Genomic DNA, 20,889 nt, shown 5'->3' with positions numbered 1-20,889 from the left:
GAATTCAACTCTGAGTTGTTTTTTTAACTGAAATTATTTTTCTTGTTCAATAATCTCATAATAAATCCAAAAATACAAAAAAATATATACAAAGTATTTATGACTAGTAAAATGAGCACATTGCTAAAGCCACGGCATAGTTCGGTACGCGTCTATTTCACGTTTCACAACATTCATCACAAAATCTATATCAAAAACTGAGACCACTCAAAGTTGACGATCGCTTATAAAATGCATACAAAAGTCACACACAATTTACTTTAAACAACTGACACGCATTTCCACAATTTCAATCCACAACTTTCAGTGGCATGTATTGCTGTAAAGTGTACAAAAGCAGCGATGGATGATTACAATTCGTTATGCTACGTTTTTCTCATAATTGGATGCAGGTCGCCGCCTCCGTGGGCGGACATCTTCGCCTTTCCCGTCACGTGTCGCTTTATGCGCGGACCAGCGTCTTTTATGGATCCCGCTGTGTCTTCCAGATCCTCGTCGGACGAGCAGTCCGACACGCACTGGGTCAAGTGTCTTTTCTTCGGCGGAACTACGTGCAGTGTCCAACGCATCGGACCTTTGTGACCTTTGGCCACCTCTCTGGCGTCGTAATCAGTGTCCGAGGCGGCTCTCTGCTCGCTCTTCAAACTCCTTTTGGGTTTATGAGTTTGCTCCTTTTTTTCCCCCCTCGGGGGGGCGTGGAAGTTTTTTAAATTCATGAGACTGGTATGTCCTCTCGCGTTTAAGTCGGGAAAATTCTGAGAGTAGATGACCACGCTATCTACTTTTTCTTTATGAAATTTTGCCGGCTGATTCTTGTTCTTTTGATCGTCTGGCACGGACGGCGAACTCGTCGTACGTTTTTCTGCAGAGTTTCCGCTGCTGCAACTGGTGTTGCTGTTACTGGTGCTGTATTGCTCGACGGCCTGCTTTTCCAACTCACTGAATTTCGTGTCTATACTCTCGTCTGACGCTTTGTACTGTTCTAAAGCTTCTTTCTCTAGTTCATCAAATTTCTTATCTACATTTGGTGGTCTTATCCTAGTTGTTGGTAAAACAATTTTAGGATTAAGTTTTAAAAGACCAGGTGTTACTAACTTTTGGGATAATCTGACACATCCTACTGGAGTTAGGTTTATTGGAGCAGGAGCGCTCATACTTAGAACAGTGCTGTAAAGTCTCTTTTTCCTCAGCCCCGTTTCCAGAGCTGCCGCGCTGGTTGACGGGATTTGACCATCAACGACAATTTTTTCTGTGGGCTTTTGTTCGTCCGTCTTTTCTGCTTGTGGCGCCTGTGTATCTTCTGGTTTTGTTTCTTCAGATTCTTTATTATCATCATTTTTAGCGTCTTGTGTTTTGGTTTCCTCGGGTTCTGTTTTAGCGGCAACTTTTGGAGTGTCGTTGGTTCGTTGTAGATTAGGAGCAACATGTGTGAGTTGGAATCTGTGGTCAAGTCTTGGGGAGGGGTGGTCCCTGGGCCACCAGACTCCGTATCGTCTGTCGGGGCAGCGCGCTGGCCGTTGGCCGGTGGGGGCGTATCTGCTGACGTTGGTGCCCCTGTAGGGGGGGCAGCGGGCCGCGTTGGCGCGCATAACAGCTTGCACGCTGGCTGACAGCCGACCCATGACTCGCTGGCACTCGGTTATGTTAAGTTGTGGTGGACGTGGCGAGTCGAATTGGAACTGCAGACAACAAAACTTACTATTTTTTGAGTTACTTCATTAGTAAGTAGTGCCCTTGTTTGCGTCATTCAGACATATAACTCCGACTTTACTTAAATCAAAATATATGGATGCGTAAGTGCGATTTATCATGAACTAGTCGCTTATGTTTGATATGCTAAACGATCACGTTTGGCATAAATTATGAAGATAAGTATATAGATACGAGCAGTAGGGTAATTTATTACAATTTTATTGCAATAGAAAACAAGTCACGTACTTAACTTGGATAGACGCTGAATCAAATAACTTACCAAAAGTATAACTGATGTAGAAATTAACATTATGAAACTATTTTCATTCCCTTAGTGTCGTAATGAGAATTAGGCTTTACTCCTACAAGTCACAAAGATGAATTCATTATTCTGACTCTGACATAACCGTACCTTGCATTTCGGGTCACACAGCAACTGAGCAGGGACTTCTAAACAGTACGCCGGCGGCGGGGGGGCCAACGCTGTCAGTCTTCTGGGCTGGCGGCGTCTCGCGCGGATCTTCCTTGACGCGATAGGCGGGCTCGGCGCTCGGGTCGGCTGCGCGGGCGCCGGCGGGGACCACAGCCCGCGGGTGCTGAGCACTTTCGCCGCTAGGACCGCCTCCTCGCCCACCGCCCGCGCCCCGGACGGGCCCCAGCGCTCGCTAGCTGCCGATTGGTGCCCGTTAATTCTACACTCGTTCTATATTATGTCATCTATGGAACTGATGAGTCGCTTCCGTGCTGATTAAAAAGAAAACTAAGACATTGTTTTAGTGTGTAAAATCCAATAGAAAAATATAAACGACCGTATGCCGTTCCATTCATAACTATTATCTACCAGTATTGTCAACTTCCTAAATGATTCTCTCAACCCATTTTCAATCGTGGTACCTATTTGTTCTACTATTATTGATGCTGTTAGAGGCATTTCAAGTAACTCAGATACAATGAATTGCTATCTTTTTTGTTTTTACTTTGGCATAACTCAAATCTATTTGATTGTCCATATTTGTATTTATTAGACTGCTCGATTTTCAAGAGACACGACCCCAATCGATAAAATCTCATTTTATCGGCGAAACTAAAATTATAGGCTTTAAATTCAAACGCACAAATCGTCATCAGCGAGCATTCTGTATTGCCGACGGCGCCGGGGATACGCACTGCGGTCCGTATTCTCGTCCACCAGTTTGCGGAACCAGTACTCCACCTAGAATGAATTCATGGTCAGAGATTACGTTCAGTATTTTTCCAGTGTCTTCCAATCGGCGCAAACCTATTTACCATTCGGGAATTGAACCAATCATGGTAATAATGACAAAAAGCATCTACCTACATTCAAATGCCAAATTCTGCTTTGAAGTCACTTTAAAATCGTCACAATTTCACATTCATTGACGATTGCACGTCATTTTTTACGTTTACGGAATGTGATGCAGCATTCCTTTTTTTTATAAGGATGGATTTGAGGGCTGACTCACCTCAGGCAACATCCAACATTCTGTGAGATCTGAGTTTTCGCAGCCCTGCCCGTTGTATCCCCGGCAGCTTCTCCGCTCGTTAGCGTTTGTGTAACATTTTTCTCTGCAATAAAAGTGCAGTTTATAAGGCAAAGAAATGATGATGATGAACTCTAGTTTGCTACAATTCCAAATTTAGTTCTATTGTTATCACAACTAGTAAATACTAATTACGGTTTTACTTCTTCTTCTACGGTATATCACACCACTTCTTTTTTATTTTCGACTGTCTTACTGCTAATAAATAACATACTAAATAAAATATGACACTAGTATTAACTAGTGTCATATTATATTCAAGTCGCCAAAAGTCATGAAAGTCATACGTCTACCTACCGACATCTAGACTAGGCAAGTAGTCACATCACATGACTTCAGAATGAATGAAAGAAAGTTAATTAAATAAATTGGACACGGGATGCCTAGCAAACCTATATCCAAGAATGCACTTTGGTGGTTAGTAGAATATTAGATACCTGGCTTCGTCGTAATAGAAATTCCCGTAAAACTGTGCCAGTCTGGATTCTGGTATGACGTCCTTTACGCTTCTCCGGCTACTACTACTGCTGCAGCCTGCATTTTCTGGACTTTGACTCGATATACTTCGCTTTTCTGAAGCATTGTCATATATTAATTATGTATTCTTAAACGACATTAGTTACAAATGAAAATAAACAATAATATTGCAGGTGTTCCTCAAGGCAGTCATTTAGGTCCACCCAATATTATGATGAAAGTATGTATCTGATATCAATCAAAACTGTTACAAATGCAGATTTATTATTGTATTTCTTGTGTAATTTCTCGATGGTTGTTATACTTGCCTGTGGTTTCAAATTGATTTTTTGTTTGTACACTTTGGGACTGTGATTCTACAGCCGTCTCTTGTAATACTTGGGATATACGGCAATGTTGTGCCAAGAGGCGCTGAAACATAAACTGATCTCACAGAACTTATACAGGAGAGACTATCTCCTGTATAAGTTCTGTGTAGTCTTGTATTCTTTATTCATAAAAAAGTTAAAACATACTTTAAGCTAAAGTATGTTTTGTCTCTTGCTGTCAATGGCAAATATGAAGTGTGATAGAGTCAAAACATATTTTAGCTTAAAGCATGTTTTAACTTTTTTGTGATTAACGGATAAGGTTAGTCTCTCAAGTCGTGTATAGTTGTAATATTGTTATTGACTGCCAAATCATAGCGATCGGACCGGATGTCACTATGCCCATTTCCTTTTTTTTTTTGATAGAAAAATTGCAAGAATCATCATATCCCAGGTTAAGGAGATGAGAGGTGAAGGCTCGTCGTCATTTAATCAATAAGTAAATTGTAGGATTGAAAGATTGAGTCTAAAAAACCGCCGCAACAACTTCATGAGTCAGCTCAGTCTATGCTCTAAGAAAGATTCCCAAGCCTGGCTGGACCAATGGATATTCTTCCGCAAATAGCTAATCCTCCACCAGTCGAGAAGCACCCACCGGGTGGTTATCTATCCTGGCCAGTTTGGAGAGTTCTAAACAGTCTCCGGGCTGGTGTTGGGAGACACCGAGAAAGAGATTATCTCTGAATCTGGCAGGTGGAGTTTCTCGGCTAATAACTTGTGTGACTGTGGAGAAATACAATCCGTGGCTCATCTTCTGTCATGGCCATATACTGACGCTCTTCCTGCACCATAGAAGACGAAAGAGTCTTTGATCTTGACAAGACGATGGCTGTTGTTTTGTTGTTTTGTCAAAATTAATAGAATTTGCCATATAATTTGATTATACTGTTTAAATAGGACAGTCACATAATATAATGGGGATGGGACTGGATATATCCAGTGGCATGACTGGATATAACCAGTCCCATCATTATATTGGTGAAACAATATATTGCTCACTGCTTTCTCATGAAAGCCGACGGCCAGGAACGTTGTCCAGTATTTGTCCAAAAACTTTATCTGTCATCAGATCATTTGACATGTCACGACTGTCACGTGTTCAACACGTCAGACTCGACTTTTACGCCCAGGTTTCTGGTGTTAGAAGCATAACAAGCATAGAAGATTCTTGCATAAGAAGATTCTTGTTCATCTACATTGATAATGTAGATGAACAAGTTTGGACTTGTGTGGGATCCGAACTCCAGCTGCCAATCCTGGCAGCGGATTTTCTAACTGAGCTATCGACGCCGGTGTCCACTCGGTAGAATGATTCACGTTTTAAGACATAATCCTTGCATCTTCTAGAGCCACATCTTAGCAGCTCCCGAGATTAAAAAGGCGAATTTCTCGTAACATTTTGTTTGGTTTAATAGAAAAATTTCGCACAAAACTAGACGGTCTGTCTTTCTGATGTAAAACAGCTGATAATCAAAGTGACATGTGTAAAATGTTGAATTTTGTTTGGTGACCAGTCTGCGTACCTACCTGGTTGGCTATTGTGAACTCGTCCGGAGGTTCAGTGGCCCATGTGGTGTCTGCACATAGGGCTATGTGTGCCCACGCGTACCGATCCACCTCGAAGCTCATTCAATGTCACACACTCATACAATCAACTATCTTTAACATAAGAACAAACTAATATATATCACTAAACTTCAAGAGAAAAATTAACGGTAAAACTTTTAATAAAAATGAAGACAATTTGAAATACATTGGCGGTTAAATCTACAATAACAAAATTTTCCTCTTTTTTGATAGATACCATGATATGTTTTTTTTTCTTTTAATTTAAATCGCTTTTCGAATTTGATTTACATGTGAAGTTGTCATCGCGATGGCTCGGTCTGAAGTTTCGAGGTTTCATATCATATCCAACTCTATAGTTTGCACTTCATGAAAACTGGTTTTCCAAAACTTTTGAAAGAACAAAGTTTGGTATTTTAGATATTTATTAAATTCTCTTTATAATTAATACTCAGTAAAGGCAAAAGTAAAGTATGATGATCAAGTTCAAGTTCTTACTGTAAACGAGCAGTACTTATTTATGACCATATATTTATACTGCATCTACATTTCTAAACCCTGGGACACTGGGAACGATTTGATCAGTTGAGTAGTTTCTGTTCTAGGCCGGTGGTTAAATTGCAAGATTGTAAAGCTAGGTCCACTTCCGAAAAAAAGCACTCATCGACTAAGCCTGTACGTACGTTTTGTACTTTCTCGGTCTTCTGTTGTCCGAGGCTCCACTCCAGGCGCTTACTCCGGAAACAAAATGGGAATGTGGGGAGGATAGGAAAGAAGAGATCTAAAGAGTCTATAATGATCACTTGACTAGTACGTAGAAATTTTATTTTTATACATTGAAAATTGGTCCAAAGCAACGTGAAGTGATGAGATGAGTTTATTGTAAGATTGATTAAGCTTGTCCTATAAGAGTTACATAAGGCTTAGGCCTCCTTTTCCGTTGATGACAATTATAGAACCTCAATGGTACATTTCCACGGTTCCACCGGATTTTACTTACTTTTAGCTCAGTATCTTCCAAAGGAGAGTTGGCAACTTTTAGAAGTTTTTATTATTCATTGATGGCAGCACAGGGCCCGGCGGCCGTCAACTCAGCAGTCTACGTCAGTCTGGATTGCGCAAGGGGCGCTGTCGAACGTGCGGCACGCATGCGCGCTCTGCATGAGCTGGCTGAAAGAATATTGACAGCCTAAATAAAATTAAACAATTTGTTTTAATTTATTAAAATGAATAAGTATCCCAACACTCATTTAACACTAATTTTCTGATGTTTATTATCATCAGTTGTGCTAGTGGTCATGGTGCACAAAAAATAAATAAAAAAAAGGAAAAATCGATTAAATAAAAGTGTGGTTTTATTATATTCTGTTCTGTAAGCGGACTTTTTGTTAGTTTTGCAACAAGTGCCGCTCGTTTGGTGATGGTGTGTCGAGTCTGTGAAACAGGTTTATAGACCGTTGGCTTTTTTGTGTATATATTATTGTGTATGTATAATTTGCGAGTGCTCTGTGGATCCGTTAGTGATGCTGCAAGTCGGATGCCACCTTCCACTCGTCGCATGGTAAGTCCTTATGCAATATACCTAGAACATATGTACTTTCACTTAACATGTCGTTGTAATTAGATTTAATATTTTTTTAGCAATTTAATAAATATATTTGTGTAATGTGCGAAAAATATCACTATCAAAAGGAATTTCTATAAGTCTTAAAATACCTTTTACTCTGTTAATAATATTTACTTTAACATTATTATTATCAATAATTTGTATTAAAACCATAACGAGGTCAATAAATATACTTAAAAGCATAAGTGTAATAAAACTATAATGTTCAAAATGAAACAAAAATAATCTCATTATCTAAATAAACTATACTAACTAAACAAAATCATTTCACATTTCTTTGTCTCTTCCTCGTATTACGTATATCAACGCGCGGGCAACTCTGCGGTAACTGGTTGTATAGTTTTATTACATCTGTCTTTGAATTTACTATTTACTCGCTACGTCACATTTTCTAGGAAAATCTTGTCTTTTGTTGAAGTTATCATTAATTTGTTTGTCACCTTTTCTTGAAATGAAAGTTAGCGTTTTCTATTCTAAGGATTTTGTTCGATAAAATATCTAAATTCTGTCGTGTTACGTTACACAATTATCTGCTTTTTTTTTCTTGTTGAAGATCGAGAATTCGTGACGGTTGAAAAAATAACAAATAAATTACTATATGGTCGGTGTTTCTAGCAGCAAGTTTTTTGGGTACCAGTCTATATCTAAACATTAAATAGGTAACTAACTATTGTGCAGATACAAAAAGTCTTGCCCACGGATAAATAGACACTGGATCGGATTTTTTCTTGATCTTCATTCTTCATTGGACTGTAATCGCATTTTTTTTTTCAACTAACAATACCGCAATTAAATTATTTGTTGTTCACGGTAAAATTTGTTGTTCTGTTTCTCTTCTTCATCTCGCTTTGGATGTCGTAGTAGACCTAGATTTAAGTAATTTTTTGTCGACAATTAAGAGATATTTATCCTAATCTTCTCCTAAGTTGAAAAAAGAATTTTGAATTTGACTTTATAAAACTAAATCTACAATGAGACCTTCATGATATATTATTGCATGCTGTCATATATCAGCTTATAGGTTTCATGCAATCATCATAACCCAGATCTATGATTTCTCGTGATAGGTCAGTGATAACTGATAATATCTGCATATAAACTAGTTCTTTCACTAATGAGATAACTGCAGCCTTGTAATACTCCGATTAGATAAGCCTAATTTCCACTAGAATCAAACCAGTTCGCCCTTTCTTTATCTACATCGTCTTGTTTACAAACATCGTCGTTGGGAGAGCCTGTTTTGGATAAAAAAGTAATGTTTTCGTGTCCTATTGATAGAAATTTCTCTCCTCTCGCCCATGTTCCGGTTTACTTCGGGAGCTCCTGACATCACGATGTTTTATCCAGGGCAGTTTTATCAGAGGTTCGCTGCTGTTTTTGTCGACAGCACATAACTAAATTGTCATATGGCATAGGCAAAAATTATGACCTCTTCTCGGAATTTCACTTCAATTATATTTTGCTGTCGACATCATTTTTGTATACCAACAAATATAATGAAAAGCAATATCAAATTATAGTTCCAAAAACACACAATTTATTCATAATGTATGACTGCATATGAAGATCTTAAATTTTATTATAATTTAGGTTAAAATATGTAAATAAGTTATTTATGCTCAAGTAACTGTTTTGCTTATGAATGATTCTAAGTTAAAACTTTCAAATCTTGCATGATACATATATACCCTTGAGGATTTTGATATATTTTTCTACTATTTGTTGTTTAGTTCATTTTTTATACAGTAATTTATAATGCTTTTTATCTGCAAGTTGTGGCAATTAGACATTGTCAGCACGGGTCCTCATTACAATAAAAACATTAATTCCATCACTAAATAGCTTCATGGTTAATACGACTAACAGCTATCCTTTTTATCTCGCTTATGCATGCTCGCTTGTATAGATTTCTTCTTTTTGCGTGATTTAAAATATTGCTGTTAGGTATTTTTTGTGTCCCAAATAAAGGGAACGGGCATAATAAATAATATCCAATTATTAACATGACTTAACACTAATGACCATTCATGTAAATTTTATATTAAAATGATAAAGCTGTTATTGAGCCGCTCTATAATCCATTGTGTTTCTGATATTTTGAAGTAAGTACGAGGAGAAAGATCTGCTTATTTGTGTCACATATTTTCTGCAAGCGTGAAAAAAATTAAAAATATATAAGACGACAGTTTTCATTTCCAATTGGATTAATAACCCCCAACCGTTTCTGGAAACTAGTGGAAACACAGAAGTTTCGAGAACAATGGCTCGTTTTAAAACATCTTGGGACCCGCATGGGTTTATTCCGGGCAAAAACGTTTATGTCCAGTTTATTACCGGCGCCGTTCCGTTCTGCCTTTGTGCAAACAAATCTTTTCCTTACATAAAGTACAAACTACAGCTACAATGGGAAAAGGGCTGGTATATTTGTAAATATATTCATTGTAATGTTATTCATTTCAACACACGTCTCACTATATTGTTATTAAATTTTAAGTCTATTATTTGCCATTATAGTGTAATTTTGCTTTTAAAATATTCATTGATTGTGTAATAACAAGAAGAACAAGAGTATTGTGTAAGTCAGAGCTCTTCTGTTAAGAAGGGCAAAAACGTTAACGCCCCGTGAATGCCCGTAAACCTATCTCTGCTAGGACCCATATCTGGCGAGCAGCCGGCGCGACCTTGGCCTATTTGTTAAATTCAGGTTCCTTAAAGGAATCTCTTTTGGAATTATACAGAACTAGGGGAAAGGTTTCTGAGTGTAGCATTAATGATATGTGTTTTTTTTCCTGTCATGGGTCTACAGCTTGAAAAGTTGACTATGCATCAGTTGCAGTAGTAATTCATCGGGGATTATCGGTTGTGTAGACTTTGCGGTATTTGCTTACCAGGCAACCCGCATCCTCGTTTGTCTACTGTCTCTCTTTCTCTCTTATCTGGGAGGGTACTCGGCTGTGACACCTTAATTACATGTATCAAATGAGCGAAAAGATTAGTGATGTAAATACACAGATGTACATATTTTTATGGCCGTTTTCTGTGGAAGACATTGGGTCTAAACCTAAATATTACCATGTATTACAAGAAAAAAAATGTGCTATCTGCGGTTACGTTTTGTAGGAATCTCTGGAAGGATTAATATTATATGTATTGATGATACATAATTTAGCTTACTGAATTATTTATTTAAAAATTACATGTGACTGCTGCGATTACCAACCAATGTTTGGCCAGACAACTTCAAATTTTATATGAATATGCAAGAAAAACGAATACCACTGGCAACCAAGAATATTTCAAAATCGATTCGAAATTGAAAACAAAGTACTCGCGTAACGTCTTCCTGACGTCATCTTGCACTACGCAGGGGTGGGTGTCGCCCCGGCATTTTAGCCCCAGCGACCTTGGCCTAAATTCGGTCAACACCCTGGCAAGCCCGCCTTTTTATACCACTGTCGTTTAGATAAATATTTTTTTAGATAGGGCATGGCACGTGTATACGACCCATGTTTTTATAAGATGCTCGTCTCTCGGGTCTGCATAATGGGCATGTTTGAATTCATATGGATCTCGTTTAGGCGTATGAAAACATGGTCATTTTAGGGTTCATTGCGCATATTTTCTTCGTAATATAAGTATGCTATGATTCGTAATTGTGATATGAAATTTGAAGATGTGTTTTTGTAAGAAATCGTTGAAATGATAATAGCTACAGAAGCAGATATAAAAAAGTAATAGGTAAATTTAAGTACCTACCTACACATCAACGCTAACCAAAGAAAATTATTTTCAAGTCGTTATTACTATAAAGAACTTTGCTGTAACCCTAACTACTCTAGTAACTCCCGCCATCAATGGAAGAACAAAAGAAAATCGGTCACAAGTGTATATTATTATTTTCGTTTTTGTTGGTCTATGGTGTGGCATGATGTATGAAAAATCCAAGATAGGTACCTAAGTACTATAAGCAGACGGCAGCTATCACATTAAGTAACTAAATACACAAAGTCAAATAAACAAACCGTTTATAAAGTGCGTTCGTCAATTCACCTAGTTGCATCATAGCAAGACCTTTTTACGGCGATCGTAAAGCGCACGGAGCGCGACCAATTTGCGATGTTTACACTGACCCGAATAGACCGACTAATTCGTCATTTCAACGTGGACCTCGTACAGATCAACATGAGTTATGAAATATCGATTTTCCCGGAATAGAATACTGTCGACTTTGAAAATGATTTATTTTTAGTTACAGCAAATTTTCATATAAGGAAGTTTGTTTAATTATTTTATTTTTATTTTTATTTACTACATATTCCGTAATCCACTAAGGATAACATTCCAATCGAAGTTCATTTTGTCAATTATCTCGAATCTTTTTTTGAAAGTTTTAATTAAACAAACTTTTGACAATCGAAAAAGTTCGATCAACTGAATTTCAGTTGGGATTTTCTGTTAAAGCAGAAACTGTGTCAAACCTTAGAAAAATTGGTAGAATGAAGTTGCGTAGATGATTTATATACTTCCATGTCTGTGGATCCGTTTGCTTAAAAAATTGCTTACGAAACTCTCCAGCTCTCCGTTCAGCAAATCGTTTTGACGTGAAAGACGGAAAAGACATTATCTGATTTATAATTATTATAAAAAATATATATATATTAGTACGGATTACTGTTATTGCCAATATGCAACGAACTCCACATCTCAGGGATTCCCGCATATCTTCATTATAAAGCTAAGCTCATATCGGATAGCCATAAAGTCATGGCTGTCGCTGGCACACTCGAGCGCCATCCTGGGTCGTATATTGAAAAAGTTTCGCATAATACAGGTTGAATGAAATCTCCAGCTCAGATGAAACAGATGTGTCAAAGATAAACATTGTACTGGAACTACCTTTAATAAAGTAGATAATAACGTGAGAAAAATCTCAAAAAGCCAAAGTTTTAACGTCATTTTAGATATTGACATGAGTTATTTGATACAAATAATTATATATCATTACATAGTATAAAACAAAGTCGCTTCCCGCTGTCTGTCTCTATGTATGCTTAGATCTTTAAATAAATATAAACAACGGATTTTGATGAGGGTTTTTTATTAGATCGAGTTATTCAAGAGGAAGGTTTATATTATATTTCACCCGTGCGGGGCTATTGACCCGCTATTCAAAATAAATTAGTTGAAGATGAAATTATATCATTCTCGTTACGCTTATAACCTTTAGCTTTCATAAATCCGATTTAATATATCATTAGTTACAACATCAGTTTACAAAATCAGAGACACATCCAGTTTGATAATGCGATAATGTGCTCTTTTGAGGCAGGCCACATCACGACACGTCGAACGGATCACCATATTACCGTTATCCGAGGGTATTATTACCATATAATAAATTACTACAATAAACATACAACATTGGCTTGAACTTGGATGTGAAAATTGGATTGAAAAAGTTCTAGGTATCTCTGTTGATGTGATATTTTTTTGGTTACTTTAGGTATTTTTTATACTTTATATATTTATTTCGTTGGTATGTGTGTTGTGTGATTGTGTGTGAATGTATTCTAGTTGATGATTTGTAAGTATTAATTATAATTAACTTTTCTTAATGTTTTATATTTTCAAAAAATAAAAGTTTATAAATAAAACTAAATATAAATAATGTGAAAATATAAAAATAAATACACCGATCACAAGCCAAGGTGCAGGCTATCAGTGGTCAGGACTCAAACAAGAGCTGAGACAGCAGCATTCTCAAAGAGGGCTGACGTCAGGCCGGTCGGTCGTTAAATCAGACAAGATGAAGACAATAAAATAACATCTTCCAATGCGGACTATGCAATTATTACCAGAAAAAATATTCCTATAACTTCGAATCTGCAGAAGAAAATAAATAAAGTTTATTCTATCTAGTCTATTCTTAGAACTAAGTTATTTACATTTCCAAAACGTAAATATAGCTTGCATGAGTTTGTTTATAATCTATCAGATGTGTTACCCATAGTGATGGCAGTGTATTACTAATGATTATTCTAAGCACAGTTGCTACTTGCGCAGATTATAAATAAACGCCAGTTGTTGACGTTATATTAAACTGTTTATGAACTGTATGGAGACTTAAATTTACTTCCTTGACAGGAGTTGGATTTGGATTAACATTTGTTCGAGAATAGAAAAGTATCTTTCTCATTTGAGCATTTTCTAAGATTCTTTCTTAGCCATAAAGCATCTGTGCCCAAGGTGGTCCCCATGTCTGTCTGTCTGTTTTCCTGCATGGTAGTAAGTATATAAAAAATAATAATAAACGACAATGTAATCAAAAGTCTGTTGTTAGATAACGCTCTCCTATGTAAGAAATATATCCTGATAATTATCAGAATCATTGTTGATGCTATCAGAGACCTGGTTAGAAAGTCACGATAACTTTTTATCTGAACTACAAACTGCTAATCAATAACGTATTGTTGCGTTACTAGGTTATGTGAACAACGGTTTCCGCGTGGGAGATCGTTATTGTGAATCCATTCGCTATTTATAGTGTTTTTATGTCCGTTTTCACTTAGTCATGTGAAAGATTATGTCGTAGATATCAACATATACACTCAATACATTAACTTACCATATTTCTATTATTGACACATTTCTATGTTGGTTAACATGACAGGCTGTGGACTCAGTAAAAAAAGTACTAAATAAATCTCCTTCTTAGTAGCTTACTCTAGTGTTAAAACTTATTTGAAATATTCTCTCTTTTCTAGTTTTCCCGGTTTCTTACTTCTGTGTGTCGAGTGTCGGAGACCAAGGTTCACATCTCCACATATTGGTCTCCAGACCATTGGCACGCTTGTAATCCATGACAATACCAAGCCTGCATTTCTTTGCTTTTCGGCTATGAGTAGATTGGGAATATTGATGGCAAATAGCATATTGCCGCCCGGCACATCTCCTGGTTTTACCAGGAGATTACCAGGAGATAGGATGTTCCCCATGTCTCATTATTAAAAACATAACAACATTTCACACGTGTCTATCTGTGAATTGTTTATAAATAAACATCAAGCCTTGACTTCTGCCATTCCTTTGTGAAGTCCTGGCAGACAATGGACATTCATTCGACATCTTAAGGACAGTTGGACAGGGCAGTCCAACTGACGACATCTGGACGTAAAAATGGCGGCGGCGACGGCGTGAATTATGGCGGGACTTTTAATAAAGAAACAATAAGTATTTTTGGTCACATCTGTTGGTGACAAAGTGCAATAATTGTATCTTTGGCAAATCCATACTTCGTTTGTGAGGATGTATGTGTGTGTGTATGTATGTTTGTTACTCTTTCATGCAAAATCTACTGGTTGGACAGGGCAGTCCAACTGACGACATCTGGACGTAAAAATGGCGGCGGCGACGGCGTGAATTATGGCGGGACTTTTAATAAAGAAACAATAAGTATTTTTGGTCACATCTGTTGGTGACAAAGTGCAATAATTGTATCTTTGGCAAATCCATACTTCGTTTGTGAGGATGTATGTGTGTGTGTATGTATGTTTGTTACTCTTTCATGCAAAATCTACTGGACCGATTGATATTAAATTAGGTACACGTGTAGAATATAACCTGGAATAATAAAAGGCTATTTTTTATTCCGAAATTCCCACAGGAGCGAAGCTCCGGGGCGCAGCTAGTAAATTATATTTAAAGTAACTGGTACATAAAAAGATATCTACGAGTTTGATAGCCATATGTTCAGAATGAAAGAAAGAAAAAGATTTTCTCCCAAGTGGAAAAGTTCCAACGAAAATTGGTTTGGGTCTCTTAGTAACTAGCTTGTGATTAAATTACAACTAAATTACAATTGCAGTGGACACAGCCAGTAAAGCTTTGGAACGATTATCTTGTGCATACACATGTACGAAATGTGAATACCTAACCAATAACCCAAATTGGTGGGGAGCGGGCGACCGAATGAATTCGAATAGAATAATCGAATGCATATGGTTTGAATCTATGGTTTGAATCGATTAGCTCGTGACGTCACAGCTAGCGGGACTAGTGAGTTACTATACGGGTCACAGTTGTTTCTCTGCTTTATTTTTAAAATATGCAAAATAGTTGCATATATGAAAAGAAATACGTACAGCTACAAGTTTTCACTAACAATAAGTTACAGTAAAAATATTATCATGAACTAGCTTTTGCCCGCGGCTTTGCCCGCGTGAATTTCTCAGACTTTCACCCCCATCATAGTAACATGCTTTTTGAAAAAGTAGCCTATATATGAACGGGGGTCTTTAACTACATATATGTGTACCAAATTTCACCAAATTCTGTCTAGCGGTTTAACCGTGAAAGTGGAACAGACAGACATACAGGCTTTCGCATGTGTAATGTTACTATGGATGACAATTTTGTAAAAAACTTCTTTAGATAAGAAACAATACAATGATGAATTTAAAATAAATGATTTTTGCCTAAGTTGCGTTATCAAGTTTCCCGCGTTTATAAGTAAAACACTTAGCCACGCAATATGCTCTATGGTCCGATATGCAGTTTTATTTGCAACGCAGGGTATGTAGTTTGTTGCACGTGACACTGCACTATCAACTTACAGCCCTGATATTGTGTTCAGTGAATGAAGTAGGTGTACTTAGGTACATTCAAGTGATGAATTACAACTATCCACGTGATGCGATGTAATATTATTATCTTACAATTGTAATTAAAAAAACGACATTGCTTCGTTGGGCCGAACTGATGATAGAAGGGGTAATATGATGTGGGTGAATGGATGATGTGGGTTTATTAAAATAAACGTCAGTGCTTATAGGAACGGTCAAACCAATACTATTTATTTATATAGCATAGTCTCAATAGCTCAGTGGTTAAGACCACTGTCCCAATTAGGCCCTGGTGTGGGTTCGATATCCGCTTGAGTCCTGAATTTTTTCATGTCATTATTTTTAAAAAAATCTCAGAAAGTACATTATGTGTGTGCAATATATGCAGTGTGACAAGTATAACAAAACCATTTAAATTTATTGCCCCACTTCTTAGTATTGGGATATTTTAGTTATATATTATAGTTATACGTAAAAGTCTTGTCAGCTGGAAATTTAATTAAAACAGCTTGAACAAAATCTGAAATTAGTGTTCGAAATTGCACACTCAAATAAAAAGACCTATCTTCGACTTTTATGCTTTCAATACCTACCTAGATGTTTCTATAAAAACTTAACGGTATAAAATCACAAAACACATGTTACAATGTGTCATTACGTTTTTATGTAACTTTCCACATCTATTTATTGGAGCAGAACAATAATGAACAAATTAGCACGCTTTTACGACAAGCATTATGTACCATAGACAACTTAGTGAGATTTCTTTTTGAGGTGGTTTGAGAGAGAACTGCTAATCGACTGGCTATGTTCGAAAAAAAAAGAATTAATGATTTAAAAAAATAGCGTTTTAGAAGTCGTTAATGTTTCGATATGTACAGTTTCAAAACATTTATATTTTTTAAAACATTGACAACTTTAACTTTTTTTAACAGTTTAAACATTTGATGGCCACATGGTCGATCCGTGGCGCTCCTTTATTTAGAGTTAGAGTTTAACTTGTAATATTTGCTACCTTTTGGATAGCGGACGGCCGCGGAATCACGACAAGGAGCAGATGACAGGAAGACGGGACCTAAACGAAAGAATGGTCAGACTTTACTCAGGACTATCGAAATTAAGGAGGCCTTTGCTTAGAAATGGGATAACACATAGTTTTGCAGGTTAATAAAAGAAAGAAAGCTAGCATAATAAGAAATAATTTTACAAACTCGAAGAAATGGGAGGCAGGCGTAACCTATTGCTTTACTTTATGGTGTTGCGGGCCATAATCGAGCTAAGAATAACCAAATCTTACACATAAAAGTTGAGAATGAGCCATTAGTTGCCTAAATAGCCGTAATCACATACCCCTAAAGGCAAAATTGCCGTGACGCGAAGATTTTTTTGCAGCAACAACTAACATACGTGCGTGACAGTAAGCAATTCCAGAACTAAGGTTTTTCACTAGTACTATTAGATACCTATATTAAAGAGTGTTTTATTTATAAAGCTTACCAGCGCCTTCGCCCTCGTGAATTAGTTGAACCAATGAACAGAGTCTACATTCTAGGTAATATATAATTAAGCACAAGCAAGCTTGGCGAAATTAAAAAATAGAGGAACCTATAGTATTTATAGGTTTATGGTCAAAAATATACGAAGAAAAAGTCGACTAATAATGAGGGTTTTATACTCATTTTTATCCCAAGACGCAAACAAAGATATGATAAATTAACGTGTCTTGTTCGAGTTTTGTTTAAATGGTATAAATCTGGTTTCTTTATTTTTACGCCTTTTTTGTAGAGAAAATACGCCCTTCTTTTCGTAATAAGTACAATAAATGAATATACTTATGTTGTTTCGTAATAAGTACAATAAGGAATAGTTGTGTTTCTTGCCATATGCTCCTTGGCCAGGTGTTGTGACCACACGTCTAACTGCCAGCGCAGCAGACCGTTGAGGTTTTAGGGTGACCATGGTTTTGGTACAAAAATCTTTTCAAAGTAAAATGTGTTACTAATTGAAGATTATTGCATTCGTGGGTCGATAAATTGTGTGTGTGTTGTAGAACTCATACCAACTGTCTTTATTCTTCTATTACTGCTTACACTGATGTTAAATTTCATTCAAGTCGCCTACATATAGGTATACATCTGACTAGAATTACGACTATCGTCATCAACTGTCTAAAATGGCAAAAGATAAAAAATATTTATATTAAGGAAAATAAAAATCAAATAAATAAACATGGAATTCTTTATTTGATTTTATGCAATAGGTACTATCTACATGTATTGACAAAAATAAAATTGTAACTAATATAATCTACTACCAATTTCCCTATTGTAAATGAAGAAAAAGCAACGCAACACTTCATTGCAACCATTTTTTCAAAGACGTCAAATTAACAAAATTGGTGTCCCTTCAATGCTAATGGTCTTGTTTCTTGTATACGTTCCTCTTGTCCACGCATTCTTCCGTCGCCTGGTCACCCTGTGTTATAATAACCAGGCTGGTTGCATCACGTCACGGCCGCCGACCAGCTACGATCGCTCTACTGACAGCTGAGGTTTAATGACAGTACCCTCTTCTCGGCAAACGTGGCGAAACAATACGTTATTATTTGGTCTAGTTACTGTGATTCGGTTGAAATTATAAGGCGCGATGGACACTTTATTTTGGCTTATACGAGGTATTGTTTTATTTACTGTTCATTTTTTTACAACACTCTTATTACATGGGACATACCTACAACAACTTCCAATACAAACTATGAAGGAACATTTTGACTTTCCATACTAAGTTTGAGGTCCATAGTATTAAGTCCGATCAGTCAACGTAACAACAGTGTTGCTAGATGGAATGGAACAGATGAGAAAAACTCATTCATATCATTAGTTGCATTTAGGATGAATTGCACTGATAAATTTCACGTTAATTTTATATGTCGTGCCACTGACATTTAGACAAAATGGTGTGCTTTGCGTTTTTCTGCGCACGTTAAATTTAATGTCAAAGTTAACGGTGCAGCCCAACTTGATTGATTTCTAAATAGTGTACTTAACTACTTGGAATAAAAATGTCCAACTAGTTACATTAATGTTACTACATGGAACAGACGCGCATGAATTTCTATGGGAATGGAAGAAGAAAACAATATTTTGCTGAAAAAAGTCAGTGAGTGTCAAAACATTGAGGCAAATTAAACTCTCGGATCAGTATAAAAGTAAAATTAAACAGCGATGAGAACGGACATTGTCCTAGCAGACATGACTACACGCTACACTACTGTGTCTGTATGATGTGTAAAGTCCAATAGATCCAAACAGTGAGTCATAGGGAACTAATCTCAGCCACCGTTCGTAGACCACGTCCATTGCAGATAGGGTTACCATATGATTAAGGACTTTTGCCAACAAAAAGCCTGCGTATTTACCTTTATTTTCTAGAGTAACGACCTTAGTTCTAATTATATCTGCGCGCAAAATCAAACACGATGATAATTGTATTTACGGGCTGAACATAAATTAAGCAATACAAAAGAAAATATACTAATTGTGTAATTATAAAGTACAAGACTGCACCATCTTTTTTTACTCTGGATTTCCACAATGAGTTTCACCCGGATTTCACTGAATAAGTATGATATCTTTGGCGGACACGAGATTTTACCATTCCTATTCGATGCTTATACATATATTGTTTTTTATTCTGCAAACAAAAGCAAACCGAACGGAGTAAATTGTTTTCTTAGCTTTTGAAACTTGTGGTCACCCTACTCGCATCTCAATCGTTGTGGAAATAACCACAGGGTATACTGAACTGTGTCTGTTCATATTGTGTGTAAATAGGGGTTTGCAGCAAATAAGTTTGTATCCTTTGGTTTGCCATTGCCTTATTCCGCTGCACGCACTAGGTGATAAATTATAAAGGAAAGAAGAAAAATTACAAGTTACAAATTACAAGTTACGAGGAAACTTACAAGTTTCAACAGGATGTTTTCCGAAAGAATATTTCCTTCACAAGAACATAAGTAAACACAACAATAGGAAAACATTTCTAATTTTCTATCGACCAGAACTTAATTCGATAATAGATTTTATAATTTCAAATACCAGATTACCACAATATTTTTCCTAACTTTCTGAATCTACTACGAGTACTAAGAGTAACTATGGAGCGATGGCGTTGCGCCTGTGATCGAAATGTCCCAGGTTCGAATCATTGTCGTGCTGCATGAGTTTGTATACCAATCTGACATATGAAGCTAGTGGTGGTCGATTAAAACTCATCGACCACCACTCGCTTCCGATGAAGATAAACATCGTGATGAATCCTGCGCTATGGTTGATTATCAACTTCACTCCATTAACATTGCCAAGAAGTTTTCTTTCTTTCGTTGTGTGTTTTTCATTCCACTTAATGACCACGACCCTCGTCCACGAGGAATAAGACTGTAATGAGGAAGAGTATAATGAACCCCATACAGTTTTATGCACAATATGCACATGTTTAATGTCGTATGTCTGTCTATCTGTTGCCTGTCTACTGTTTGCGTGGCGGATGACCTCAATGATGCGCTTTCATAGACACGCGACCATAGATTTGTTGCATACCAGAATACGTAGATACAGCATCGTCTCAATATCAGTGGACAAAGCGTTTAGCACGAGATTTTGCGAGAATATAATCGTATCGACTTCGTCAAAATTTATATGAAAAATCTAAAGTTTCCTTTAGGTAGATAGACGCGCTGTTCATATTAAATAATACATTTTTATTATCAAAACTTTGAAATCTCCAATCCCACAATAGAACAAACTTGTAGTTCTTTTGTTTTATTAGCTCTCCGCGGCGTGTGCTATTGAATACATGCTTTTAGGACTTGTTATCTAAGAAATAATCAAGGAAAGACAGGAGGAAAGAAATAATCAACTTACTTCATAGGCTTCCGTTGAAGGAAAACATCGTGAGGAAACCTGCACACTGGTTGA

General features: G+C 36.8%; 2 protein-coding genes across 3 annotated transcripts in view; one reads left to right on the top strand and one right to left on the bottom strand.

The window, feature by feature from the left end:
- Window positions 1–83: 83 nt before the first annotated feature.
- On the bottom strand, window positions 84–5,967 carry LOC128679772 (uncharacterized). Its single transcript, XM_053762212.2, has 7 exons — window positions 5,627–5,967; window positions 4,040–4,142; window positions 3,692–3,827; window positions 3,177–3,279; window positions 2,808–2,905; window positions 2,105–2,357; window positions 84–1,679 (listed from the first exon to the last, which is right to left on the bottom strand). Exons 1-7 carry the CDS (start codon window positions 5,726–5,728, stop codon window positions 366–368), a joined length of 2,109 nt encoding a protein of 702 aa, XP_053618187.1. The 5' UTR covers window positions 5,729–5,967; the 3' UTR covers window positions 84–365.
- Window positions 5,968–6,760: 793 nt separating this feature from the next.
- LOC128679770 (uncharacterized protein) overlaps window positions 6,761–20,889 on the top strand; it is a 48,985-nt gene continuing 34,856 nt past the window's right edge. For both annotated transcript variants that reach the window (XM_053762211.1, XM_053762209.1), the window contains exon 1: window positions 6,761–7,226. The gene's annotated coding sequence lies outside the window, so the exon portion shown is untranslated. The remainder of the gene's footprint in view (window positions 7,227–20,889) is intronic.

This window comes from Plodia interpunctella, chromosome 22, assembly GCF_027563975.2.
Source record: "Plodia interpunctella isolate USDA-ARS_2022_Savannah chromosome 22, ilPloInte3.2, whole genome shotgun sequence".
NCBI classification, from domain to species: domain Eukaryota; kingdom Metazoa; phylum Arthropoda; class Insecta; order Lepidoptera; family Pyralidae; genus Plodia; species Plodia interpunctella.
Note: the sequence above shows the minus strand (reverse complement) of the source record. Positions and strands in the feature narration are given on the sequence as shown.